The sequence below is a fragment of the Grus americana genome, chromosome 2 (assembly GCF_028858705.1).
Source record: "Grus americana isolate bGruAme1 chromosome 2, bGruAme1.mat, whole genome shotgun sequence".
Taxonomy (NCBI): Eukaryota; Metazoa; Chordata; class Aves; order Gruiformes; family Gruidae; genus Grus; species Grus americana.
In genome coordinates this window covers 70,973,515-70,987,369 of record NC_072853.1, presented here as the reverse complement: position 1 = coordinate 70,987,369, position 13,855 = coordinate 70,973,515, and the positions used below count along the sequence as shown (strand labels likewise).

General features: G+C 41.4%; 1 protein-coding gene across 9 annotated transcripts in view; it reads left to right on the top strand.

The window, feature by feature from the left end:
* The window catches only part of LOC129202208 (poly(rC)-binding protein 3-like), a 533,188-nt gene that overhangs the window by 466,728 nt on the left and 52,605 nt on the right, over window positions 1–13,855 (top strand). For all 9 annotated transcript variants that reach the window (XM_054814520.1, XM_054814522.1, XM_054814513.1 and 6 more), the window contains one exon: window positions 1,187–1,351. In XM_054814520.1, the coding sequence (XP_054670495.1) occupies window positions 1,274–1,351 (78 nt within the window). In that variant the 5' untranslated portion in view covers window positions 1,187–1,273. The remainder of the gene's footprint in view (window positions 1–1,186; window positions 1,352–13,855) is intronic.

Below are 13,855 nucleotides of genomic sequence, written 5' to 3'. Positions count from 1 at the left end.
TGATGCTACTGCCTACATTTTCAGAGGAGTGATCTCGTAGGTCCCTCCAGTGGTTTGGACCCATGCCTGAGCAGTGTCCACAAGGAGACAACCGCCTGCCACCCTGCTGGGACACTGCCATACGCTCTGAGACACAAAATGGTTTTTCCTAGAGCAGCTCATTAGCCAGTGCCCAAACTAGCCAAATTTTTGGGAAGCTCCAAGATGCAAAGCTAATAGGGTTGCCATTAATATGAGATGGTTACTGAGAGGCGTGATGTCTGCTTAAGGGTTTTATGCTCTATAAGATAGGCCTGAAAAGGGCAAAACCAAGTAAGGAGTCTCTAAGCCTTTTCTACGGTGGAATTTGCCTGCCTTTGGTGATAGTCCTTCCTGCCCCCATTTTTGTTTGTACTGATAAATGTCCTTGCATTAATAAACTCATAATGCATCTTGTTTATCCCTTCAAAACCAGCCCTTGCAGCTTTCATGAATATTTTAGGATATTTATGGCTTTGTAAATGACTGAAAATCTGCAATTTGTCATTAGGAATCAAGAACAATCTTCCTTCTACTTAGGGCTGAAGCACATCTTTGGCCTTTGAGGGACTGAGCCACCTCTGGGCCTGGTAGACAAAAACAAAGTCAGACAGTGCCCAGATTTACAGCAGCAAGTGGCTCTTAGTTACTCAGATGTCTTTGATAATGTGTCATCCGCTGTTGCTGTAAGGGATCAGTGTTTAGGCTCAGAATTAATTTCTCTCTAGCTGGAGAGAAAACAAAAATATCTCTTCTGCAAGAGAAAAAAAAAAAGAGGTAGTAGCAGGGAGAGAAATGAAAACAGCACCAGGCACATGTAAAAATGCATATATGTATTGCATATACATACTGCAAAGGTTAATAGAAAGTTCTTTTTAGAAAAAAACGTTGTACTTCACTGTGTTGTGCTCTGTACCTTCAGCTTTGAAACACAGGAAGTTAAAAGAATTTTCAAGGTTTCAAAAGGGAATTTATTTGTAATTGGTGAAGGGCTAAAGAGTTTGTTGGGGAGGGATAATAATCAAAGGAGCCTTTTCAGCACTAAACTGTAGTCCAGAAAATCAAAGGGAGGAATGTTAATTGGTTTGTACAACATGATATTCCCAGTTCAGAGTAGCTTCAGCCACTCAACGGTACTTTTTCTTTTTTTCTCTCTCTGTCTTCATAGGTTGATTAAGTGAATAGAAAAAGAAAAAAAAAAAAGAGAAAAAGGAAAAACGAAGCTGCTTTCAAGTATTGAAGATACAAGGCCAGGATGAACACGAAGGACACGAAAGTGACTGAAGGAGGTCTCAATGTCACGCTTACCATACGCCTTCTCATGCACGGCAAGGTGAAGCATTTACTGTTGCCACAGCAGTTGCCTGTGTATTGAGCGAGTGTGCGCAGTTGCCATCAGAGCCTGGCAGTGGCATTGACAGAGGGTCTGCTCCTCCTTCTCTGACTAGAGTCGAAAACACCATTGCCATGACCGAAAAATCACCCCCCGCCTTTCAAGGCATCATACTTAAGTTTGCACTGCAGCCCGAGTTCATTGGAACAAACCCTGCTTGTAATGAACCCATTTTGAGCAGATCCAGCAGCAAAAAAAAAAGAGTGCTTTCATTAATAGTTAGCCAAATTAGGCGGGCCCTAAGTAAGACAGACCCGCATACGGCTCGCCTTTCTCATCACTTGCTGGATGTTGCAGGGGTTTTTTTTAAGATATGAGAACATTGACGTGTGTGAAATAATTGCCACAGAATTACTGTCTATTTCTGTTGAATGCAAATGGGATAGTTCTTCGTTATTCTTGTAGCATCTTATTAGAGTAAACTCCCTGATATACCAAGCATTCGTCTGTGTCCCCTGCGGGTTTGTTTTGGAAGGTTGACTGTCATTTCATTTCTGTCCAGCGCAGCACTTAAGCATGCAGATAAGTGTGAAATCTGTGCCATAGACAAAGTGCCAATTCAGTATTGTCAGACTTAACGGTCTGATAGCTCTTTATTTCACATTGCCAGATCACAAAATGGGCTTTTAATTAAAAAAGACATTTCATAGGTTTGTTTGTATTATTTGCATCAGGCAACACCAGGCACTTTTAGACTTAATGAATGAATGTTATATAAAGGAGATGGTTTTGGCTCTTTCTTAACAAGGGGCAGTAAATATATACCATAGAATTGTTTAGGTTAGAAAAAACCTTTAAGATCTTTGAGTCCAACTGTTAACCTAGCACTGCCATGTCCACCACTAAACCATGTCCCTAAGCACCATATCTACATGTCTTTCAAATACCTCCAGGGATGATGACTGCACCATTTCCCTGGGCAGCCTGGTCCAATGCCTGACAACCCTTTCGGTGAAGAAATTTTTCCTAATATCCAAACTAAACCTCCCCTGGTGCAACTTGAGGCCATTTCCTCTTGTCCTGCCACTTGTTACTTGGGAGAAGAGACGGACACCATCGGGCTACAACCTCCTTTTGGGTAGTTGTAGAGAGTGATAAGGTCTCCCCTCGGCCTCCTCTTCTCCAGACTAAACAACCCCAGTTCCTCATAAGACTCGTGCTCTAGACCCTTCACCAGCTTCATTGCCCTTCTTTGGACATGCTCCAGCACCTCAATGTCCTTCTTGTAGGGAGGGGCCCAGAACCAAACACAGCACTCGAGGTGCAGCCTCAGCAGTGCCAAGTACAGGGGGACAATCACTTCCCTACTCCTGCTGGCCACACTGTTCCTGATACAAGCCAGGATGCTGTTGGCCTTCTTGGCCACCTGGGAATACTGCTGCCTCATATTCAGCCGGCTGTCAACCAGCACCCCATCCCCTAGGTCCTTTTCCACCAGGCAGCTTTCCAGCCACTGTTCCCCAAGCCTGTAGCGTTGCCTGGGGTGGTTGTGACCCAAGTGCAGGACCTGGCACTGAGCCTTGTGAAACCTCACGCAGCTGGCCTTGGCCCATCGACCCAGCCTGTCCAGACCCCTCTGCAGAGCCTTCCTTCCCTCGAGCAGATCAACACTCCCACCCAACTTGGTGTCATCTGCAAACTTACTGAGGGTGCACTCGATTCCCTTGTCTAGATAACTGATAAAGATATTAAAGAGAACTGGCCCCAGTACTCAGCCCTGGGTGACACCGCTTGTGACTGGCCGCCAACTGGATTTAACTCCATTCACCACAACTCTTTGGGCCCGGCCATCCAGCCAGTTTTTTACCCAGTGAAGAGTGTGCTCATCCAAGCCATGAGCAGCCAGGAGAATGCTGTGGGAAACGGCATCAAAGGCTTTATTAAAGTCCAGGTAGACAACATCTGCAGCCTTTAATTCTGGAGACCGAATTTGTATATGTAAATCTAAAAAGTAGCTTTACTCCTGAAATTTAATTAGCTAAAAATATGTTTACGTTTTAAAACAGTGCATGCTTTCAGCCTATGGCATGAAGACACATATGATATACCCATAGCACAAATAGGAGACTAAGGTATCTCTCTATTTTACTGATAGAGCTGCTAAGAAGTATAAGGGAGTACAGCTTAAGTTTGCAAATTAAAAGCTCAGAAATTAGGTTATGTCAGATCAAATGATGTATTTTCTCAGAAATGATTCAACCATTTTGTTTGATTTTTTTTTTCCCACTGAAACATTCAGCTTCAGGCAGGCATCTGGTGTGTAAAATCTGCATCTTAAATAGGGATCTGTCAAACAAATTTAATAACAATCTCTCTTACCAAACCCACCTAAAATCTGTGCGCATGTCTGCACTGAAAATCAGATCTGAGGGGTTGATTCTACTGGGTTCTGGTCCCAATCCAGAAAAACATTTGAACACATCCTTATTCTGGTGGGTAAAAGTAACCCTACTGGTTTCAGTCAAATTCCCATGTGCTTAGGTGTGCTTTGCTCTACTTCTTTCAGAATCATGCCATTAAAGCAAAAATCAAGTATTTATCATTTCCAGGGCATATTAGTTAAACTCTGGGCTAGTGGTTTTTTGAAACAAAAGGTATAGTAATCAGGAATGAAATCAGAAAAAGCTAATTTTCTGTGTTAAACATCGATGACTGTGTGTGCAACCACTTTTAACAGTAAGGGATGTTATGTGTCCAATCTTCAATGCATATGTAGCCCCAAGGGTCTAAATTAAACCCATAAAACTACAAAGTTCAAATTTTAAGTGGGAGTACACCATGCATCCTCAGTTAACAAGGCACAATGGGTATACTGTTAACTCTACTATGCTCTAATCATGTATCCTATTGTGCCTAAGTATCGCAAAGAGTACATTAAATCAGAATTTATTTTGGTGATAAAAGTTAAACCCTTATGGTTTCTTTGATGTCACTTCTGTGAATATTAATATAGAGGAATGAAGGATGTCTGAGTCTATATGAACTTAGTGTGAGAAGGTCACTCTGAAAGCTTGTGCCTCTGAAAAAGAGGAAGAAACATGTTTCTAGGCTCTTCCTGAAGATTTGTTGAAGTAATGACATCGGTGGAAATTGCTGATCTCTAATTAGTATTTCTAGATAAAACAATTAACTGAAGCAGAGCTTGGGCTGTAAATAACTGGTCATAACTTGAAGGAGACAAGGGGAATTAAAAGGTTGTTTTTAAAAATAACAGTAGCAAACTGGATTCAGTTAGATAATTTTAGAGTAAGATCATTTTCAAGTGATTTATTTATTAATGTGTTTCATGGAAGTACGAGGGTCTGTCCCCACTAACTTTAACTCTGTCTCTAAACTTTTATTACCAGCGTACCTTTGCATAGTGAAGGTCTATGTGCTTTGTGATATTTGCATTCATTTTGATTGAAAGTCCATAACTTGTGTTAGTATGCTTAGTTACCTCGGCTGTAAATCCTGCAGACTTAGGAAATTTTCAGCGTGTACTTTTGATGTGATTTGTATAGGGGCTTTAAATCAAGGATGGACATCTTAATTACGCAATTAAGCTAAATTCTGTACCTGCAGACAGAAAAATCAGTATTTGTATGAATGGACAGAGGGTAGGGAATAAAAGAGCATCTTTAACGACAGCAAACAAAACAAGTAGCAAAAATCAAACACAACATTAGCATCTGGTGAAAGGAAAACAGATAGGAACAGTCCTGTGCTCCCCAGAACGCAGGGCCAGTGCCTCCCCACAGGTAGGACACCTCTCATCAGCTCCTTTGCTTTATCTTGCTGCGGGCAAAGAGGGGCCGTGGGTGCAGGTGAGCTCCTGAGGGCTCTGTGCAGCATCCTTCGGGAGAGGCACCAGCTCAGCCGCTCCTCCGCGGCGAGGCAAGGTTTGGGAGCAGCTGGCTGGCAACGAGGCAAGGCACAGCTTTGGTTTTCTCAGGGCAAAAATATGTGATGTTAAGGCAGGGCAACAATTTTTTTTTTTTTTTATCCGTGGAATCAGCAAAAGGGCTTGTGTGGGCCCAGCAGAAAGCTAACCGCCGCGAGGTATGAGGTTAACCTCAGGGTAAATGTTTCCAGGGCCTGATATGGAAGGTGTCCTCCTGAGCCAGGACTTCACAGGGCGTGTGATCGTGTAAGATGAAAGGCCTAATTTTCATCTTGTGCCGCGTTACATCAGTAAAAAAAGTCATGATAGTGTGACAGCCCTGAAAAGAAACCAGGAGCAACGCAAAACATTTCTCATGCTTTCTTGCGATGAATTAGAGTGCAGGTGTTAGGCAGTACGCTACGAGGGCAGTGCTCGGATGTTTTTCACATCCACAGAGAAGCAATTGTCTCTGCTTGCAGGGAATTCTGAAAGCAAAACTAGGAAAAACTTCTTATGTAAATATGTGAGGAGGGGAGGAGGCCGCCCAGGCATGCCACAGCTTTCATCACTGGAGGTTTTTAAGGACAAGTTAGACAAAAATGAATACATCCCGTAAAGCTGCCGTGGCACTGCAGCCTCTGCTGCCCGGGACCTTTTTGACTGAGTTACCTGAATGGTGCTCTGCAGGGGGCAGGAACGGAAGAACCTTCTGAAGCACGTGCAGGAGTTGGATATGTAGAGTATATATTAAATAATGCAGACATGCATTTTCATCTTTTATTAATGAGAAAGATGCATTACATTAAGGGATAAAGCTGTTTCATGGATTTCAGTAGAGAAGAACAGGGAGTATGGGCTGGGGCTATTTACATTGCCCTACTTCTGTATTTTCCATCAAATTCCTGCTGTTTCTTGAAGTAAAATAAGGAAAATCACTGTATAGGGCAGCAACGTGAATGGATATGGATATTTTATTACCTTTGCCTGCTTTAAAAGTAGAATTTCTGGCTTGTATTAGAGTATTGCAGGGATTGCAAGATTTCTGCTTCCAGTGAAGGCAAAAACGGCAGCATTTACTCAGATCAGATCAATGTTTTTGAAGGACTTATGGAAGACAAATTGAGTGTGTGAGCATTCGTGGGCATACAGTCCCCAGCTATCAGATCCCTCTGTAAGGAAAAGCTCAGGCTCCAAAAGAAACGTGCCTTTCACTTTTTCTTCCTTTTTTAGTTTTTGTCAAAATGAAACTTTTTTTTTTGCTATCTGTATGTTACAGGGTCTTTGATGGAGCTCGATGTTTTTCTCTTACCATTCCTTGCTCACCTTTTGTTGAATTTTTTATTCCCATGACTTGTGGCTGGTTTTCTTGCTTACTGCCACAGGTAAAGAGGTTGGGAGATTGTGGAAAATCATAGCCTTGCCCACAGGTCTCTGCCAACATATCTTAGTACTTGACATCTGCAGTGCTCTTGTTCTAGTTTTGGTCAGTTCACACCCAGAAAGAAATAACTTCTGAAAAAGCACCTACTTCGACTACACTGGATAATGATTACATGATTTTGGACTCATTTGGATGTGTAGACAGCCAGCATTGACAGGCTGATTAAGATCCTAGAGACGCGCCATTTTAGATGTGGATAGGAAAGAGCCTGTGCCAGTAGAAAGATGTTAGATTTCAGGAAGGCAGCTTAATGGAGACTTAAAAGTTGGGTCCGTGAGGTTGAACATGAGAAAATGTTAAAGTGTGCCAGCATGGAAAGGGAAGCAGGGTCATGAATCCACTTTGGTCTCCATCTCGTAGTGGCGTCGCAGGAATCTCTGCTTCCTCCCTCCAGTACAAACCTGCAGAAGAAAAAACGCATCATTTCCAAAGGCACTGCGTGAAGGTGTGCATTGATGAAACCATATTGGGTGCAGTGAATTCTGCAAGAAACCGAAGTAGAATACATTAATACATTGAGTCTGAGGAATCTTTTAGAGAAAGGGGAAGGAGTTCAGAAATAGAAAACAAAATGGATTAATAAAAAGTCAGATGGTTAGGAAGAACAAGGAAATAACTTACAGGTAGTATGAAAGAGGGAATGGAAAACTGGCAGGGAAGTAGGACTCTTGCCAAATACTGAGAGGTGTAAATTGGAGAGTTGAGGCAATTAACTGGAGAAGGTAATTTAGAAGATACATGTTCAGTGAGAGAAGGAAATCTGGAAAGCATAAAAGGCTGGAAGGCATCAGAAGTGGCAGTGTCTAGAGAGTGGCACATTTGGGATATGCTGGGTTGGAAAGAAAAGTTATTGCAGCAAAAGCATATGCAGTTTTGGATGTATAGCGCTGATGCATCATGGGGCAAAGAGATGGTAATTACCTTACTGTTCTTCTGGCAAAATCACACCTGCGGTTCTGTGCTCAGCGGCAGGCGCCACGTGTGTGAGTGATGTTGAAAACTGAGCAGAGGGGGAATTCGCAGAAAAATAACAAAGTTTTAGGAGGCTGAGGAGACTGTGTCTAGTGTTCTTCAGACATTCTCATAAATACCTGGAGAGAATGAATGCAAGTGTAATGGAGTGTCGTTATTTTGAATGATACAAGTGCTTGTGGTGGAAATAATGGGATAAAATATATTTTGAAAATAAGTCCTAATAAGGGAATCCCAGGAGAAATTCCTAGTATTGAGATTTTTATGAGGTTCTGGAATTCTCCTAAGCAGATTTTAAACATGTCTGCACATGTACTATGTAGAATGTATAATGTGCAAAAATGATGGAGGAAAGATATGATGACTGAGTGGAGCTTTTCCTTCCCCCATACCATTTGCGCAATGATATGTTTCTCATAGCTTCAGCAGCAGTGAATTAGAAAAACATACCTGCAGTCAAATGTTTGGGTTTGGAAAAAACCCTACGAGTGCCTTGATTTTTAGGCACTAAACTTCCAGTACTTACAGCTTAATTTTAGATGCCCTGAGGAACTCTGTCTCCCAATGGTTTCAGCAAGATCACTGGGTGCCTTGTGGCACTGGAAAGACTGGTTATAGTGGACTTACATCCCACTTCAGTGCTGACTTTCAGACTTGTTGGTGATTATTTTATGATGCTATATATATAATTTTGTACAAGAAAAAAAATAGACTTATTAAGGCAATTGCTCACACTTAACAGCTCAAATATAGACAGAATAAAATCATGGAGAAAACTGTGTTTTCATCAATATAGATACTATAGATTTAGCATTTCTTTTAGTGACCACTTTTTTGTGTCTGCTTAATTGCCCCGTGAAAGACTGTCAAGCAAGCACAGAAATAATTTTTCCCCATCTTGAAGGTAATGCCCTTCTCCTTCCTCATTATATTATTAAAATATAGCATACAACAAAGTAGCTTTAAGAGTCACCTTTTCAGTAATTTAATCCAAGCTGTGTAATGCCAACCAAGCCAATGTTTGTTCTGTTCTTTCTAGTTTCCACGAACATTGTCAGAGTATTATGAGGATTGACTGTCCTGCCTATTGCTATTATAGTTCTTGTGTTGTTTGTTTGCATTACTGTGGTACCTAAGAGCTCTAGTTATGGAACAAAACTCTGCGTGCAAATACACAACACAAGATGGATCTCCTCTTCGTGTGTTTGTAGTAACAGCTGAGAGTTTCTCACTAGTCAAAAAAATCAATGGAAAGGACAGAAGTCTTTTCCTCCAGCCCCTGGGCACTGTATGTCCCCAAAAACAACCTCCATAGCTAAATTTTCCCACTTCTGTCAAAGAGAATCTCCTCATCGGTCCTCAGCTGTAATTAACTGGGATTGCAGAAGGCACACACTCTACTCAGTGTTGCTGCTTCAGCACCACAGGCGGAGGGACAAGCAAAGGGACAGAACTTGGTTTGGTTTGTTTTTCTGGGGGAAGGCGGGGAGGTTTGGTGTGAAACTGAATGCAAATTGATTACACATCTGCTATCAAAAAGCAAATGAGAAATACCCATTGGCACAGCTGCCCAAAAAAATGGTAGACGGACCTGTGGAAGATTCATAACTCTGGCATCTCCATCAGAACGACCATAATTTGAAAGTTTCCTCATACACTACCACATTTGTTAGCATGAGATCTGTCTCAGTAAGGCCTTGGACTGCAGTGTCTTACTAAATTAGGGCTGTTAGCATCAGGCAGTGACTACTGAAGCATCACCTAGGAACATGAGATCTCCCATGTCAGGGAGGCTAATCCCACATAAGCCCAGAACACAAATCAGACTCTCAGTTTATCCAAGGCAGCCGTTTGTTCCCTGAGGTAGACACATTACCTCATGTTTCCCAAAACTGACTAAGGCTTTTTTTCCAGCCTTTGAAAAATGCTGATGCTCCACGTACTCCATACAAACACATGATTCAGAACATCTTAATGGAACATGTACCATGCAAGTGTCTTCATGAGCTCATACGTGTATTGGCATATAGTCATACAAGTATATATCCTCAGAACAAGGCAAAGAGAGAGAGAGTTGGGTTACGTTGTGCCTCTGTATGGATGGGAGAAGGACAGCTGGTGCTGGTCTAGAAAACTTTATCAGCACAGATGTTGTTTGCTGTTGCCAGGATCCCTCCTTGTCTCATGATGGATGTGTTTCCCCACCACGGAAGGCTGTATTTCTTTCCTTTCAATGCTTTTCTAGCAGGCTTTTTTGTTTGTTGAGTCCAGTCCTACTGGTTCTACATTATCCTTGCTCATAGAAAGCAGGTAGATGTATGCAATCAAAGCATTGCCTGAATGAAATTCAGGCCTTAGCATGTGGCCTGTGCTTTGTCAGATGCTTTGGGGTGAAAGTATTTATTCTTATTTCTTAAATGTGCTTTCCCTTTAGCCATGGCTTTATCTCAGGGCACCTGTGAGGTTAGTGTTCTGTTCGCCCCATAGCACTGATAATAGAAGTTGCATGTCCCACGGTAATAAAGCAAGGCCTGTGCTTTTATATGGTCCTGGAATAGCTACCTGGTTTGTTTTGATTTCCTGGGAAACAGTAATTATTAAACTAGCCTCACACTTAGAAAAATGATGGACTTTCACACATTATGTTTACAGATCAAAGGTTAATCTTCAAAACAAGGTTTGTTACCATTTGTTAAGCCTCTTGTTTTCTTAACATGACTAATTTATTTTGTTATTCAAAAGGCACAGCAGATAATTGATTAGGAAATAGCTTTCTCCTACAGCCTATTTTATATCTTTGTTTAGTTATTCACACCGCCAAGAGCCCTGCAAAAGCCCTGGCTCACAGACTTCTCTGCTGCCACCTTTTGTTCTGCAGGTGCTGCCTTGCCCTCAGGTGACCGTCGGTGATGCAAAAACTGCAGAAATAGCTTTCTGCTCTGCGATGGGCCCACCACTCCCCAAGTGTCCATTAACAGTAAAACTCGTCCCATTCATGTGAATGAGATGTGCAAATAATATTACATGCTGCATTTCAGTATGAAAATTTTCAGAAAGAAAGCGTCCCCTGTTTTTACCGTTGCTTTTCCTCAAGTTTTCTGCCACTATTTAGGTGGTTGACTAACAACATGCTTTGCCGATACTGAGTGGTCTTCCAGTGCTTGTTGTTGAGGTTCACCTCTTGTTGTTTTATCTATTTTATTGGAAATGGCATACTAAAGAGAATCATAGACATAAATCAACTCGGTCCCCCAGGCTAAAGAATTATTTTCAGGCTATCTGAAATCAGCATGTACGTTTCAAATTTTTCCTGGGGTTTTCCAAAGTGACACTGTTGGAGTCCGAGTGTGAGGCTGTCCTGCTTGAGATGCTTCCACCTGGAGATATGTCCTTTGGAAGGTATTATCTGGGCTGGGTACTCCACACAATCTGAAACTCAGGGCCCTTTGATGAATCTCAGGATAGGCACCCCAAATTGCTGTAATTTCTCAAAGGAAAGTTCATATCTATCTCTTTGCTGCCTGTATGCATATATTGACTTTGCACACAAATATATAAATATATGTATGTGTGTATGCATATGTATTGGTGGGTGTAGGCAGCCACACTCTTGCAGCTTTTCAGAGGCATCCTATTCGTCCAGCATGGCTGCTGTGGCATATCTGCTTCTGACAGGAGGGTGTTTATATGTTGAGGCCAAGGAGCTTGGGTAGTACTTTCAGCTCTGGCATCAGTCTGCTGGCTTACCTTGGACCGACCTGTCTTTCTCCTTCTGAGCTTTTTCCCCCATTTATAACTTTTCTTCTTTTTTTTTTTTTTTTTTTTTTTGCACTGCTTTTCAATCAGCTGTTGAAATGTGATTATATGAAACCCAGTAATTGTTATCATATAACTTATTTTTCCATCGTGTTTACATGTAGATGTTTAGTCAATAAATCAATCTGAAATTTATCATAAATACCTACCTTTAGCATATATTCCCAAGCACTGGAAAACAGCAAATAGTTGATGAGTTGTTAGTATATTCTAGTAGGCAATTATTTGCTAGGACAGAAAATCAAACTCCGTCTGACCTGCACTGAGGCTGAATTTGACATCAACTGTAGAATTCCTCTCACCAAACTTCAGGCATGTTAGTGCAAGTCTTCTACTGCAGATGGAGAAAGGCAAAACCCTCAGGAGTACACTTTTTCCCTCCTTTTTTAGGAACAAAACATCCTCCGTTATCTCTGTCCTTGGACTGCAGAGGAGGCTGTGTGCCTGGATTACACTAGACTCCTAATTTTTAATAAACTGATACAGGTGACAGACATCCCATCCCTTCAGTCTTACGCGGTCGACTACAGCACAGTTTGGTGTCTGGCAGATTTAGACACATTTTCTGAAGATGGTAAAGCCCTCAAAGTAAACTTGGCTAGAAATATTGAAAAAACTTGAGTATCATAAAAATGATGTTAGGTATCTCACTAAGCACTAAACATAATTTAGGGTGATATAAGAATCTGTATGAAACTAATATCTGACTGCATAAAGAAACATTAAAGGTTTGATGAAATAGCATTGGTAGATTGAAGAACAAGGCATAAAGAATCTTCTTATTTAATCTGTGGCAGAAGTAGGTTTCTCATCCTAAAGACATGATCTGTTATTGTCAATACTTATGGGAGCTTTCCTAGAAACAGCCAAAGCCCAAAAAAGACTAAAGTGACCCATTTAGAACAGTTCTAGATTTTGTCTTCTTTAGAAACTAATCTGTATGGATCAAAAATTCTGGAAAAATTAGGAATATCTATGTGAAGTTAACATTTCCCTTTCCCCTGGTACCCTTCCCTCACATTTCCAAGCAGAATCCCAACTCCCAGTGAAGGTGGAGAGGTGGCATTTGCTTGGATGCTTTGAAGCTGACTCCTTGTAGAATAAGTTTTAAATTCTCCCTTTGAGGAGGCAAAGGTTTGAAGTACTCTGTAGCATTGCAGTGACATTTGCTAGCACGTTCCAAGGAACTGGTCACCAGTCTCATTGAAATATTTTTCTCAGTGGGATTCACACTGTTCATTCACTCAGTTCTATGGCAGTTTTTACTCTTTGGTAATAACAAGGTGATGATCAGTCAGGTAGAATTCCTGTCCCCACTGAAATCAATAGCAAAACTTCCACAGACTTCAGTGGAACAAGCAGCTTCAGAATCCTAATATTTTATGCTCTACTCGTTTAAATACTCCCAATTACCTTGTTTGAAATGGACTATCTTTTTTACTAGGGCTACAAAGAGTATATTGTTTTTCTATTTCCAAAGTGAAAGTATCTTTTCCTATTTCCAAGGAAGAGATCTTTGTACTTATTAGCCAGAGCCCATCCATACATTTTGAAAGAATAGCATCTGTCATTAAGACCTAGGATGACCAAAGGTATTGGGACGGATTTCTTACCAAGTGTATACTGGCAGAGCCTGGCAGGTTCAAGACCATGCCTATAGCTTCTAGTGAAACTTCAGATGTACAAAAACTGAAATTATACCACAGACTGAAATATGATTGCTTGCCCATAACAATTGAAATACAATACGTTCACTCATCACAAAAGGTCCTTCTACCTCCTAAGAATCTGTTTTCCAAAAGAAATTATTTCTAAAAGCTGGGACTGAGAAGAATAGAAAAAGTTTTCAAAGTAAAGCAGCTGAATGTGCTGAGTGAGTAGATAGGAACTACTGGACATGAAGGGTTCTCAAGGCTCATAATCACTGAGAGTCTTACTCCCTGTATCATTTAATTCCAGTCAAAGTTATAGGCAGGTTCGCAGAGTTACAGTGATATATAAAAAAAAGTAAGATCTTAAAAATATCATGGAATGGATGTCCCAGATTTGTGTCACAGCTAACAAAAAAGCTGCACCTGACTGGAGAGCCTACACAGCATGCTGGTGCGGCCGTCTCAGCCACAGGAAAAGGCGTGACCTGAACCCACATATGAAGATACATGGGATAATTTGGTCACAAGACACAAAACTGCAGTGAGTCCACTTCACTGTACACTGCAATAAGATCCCCCCAAGTCTTCTCTTCCTAAGGGTGAACAAACACATTTTGCTCAGCCTCTCCTCATGTGTCCTGTGCTCTGGTCCCCTGGCCATCTTGGTGGCCCTGCATTGGATTCACTTCAGTGTGTCC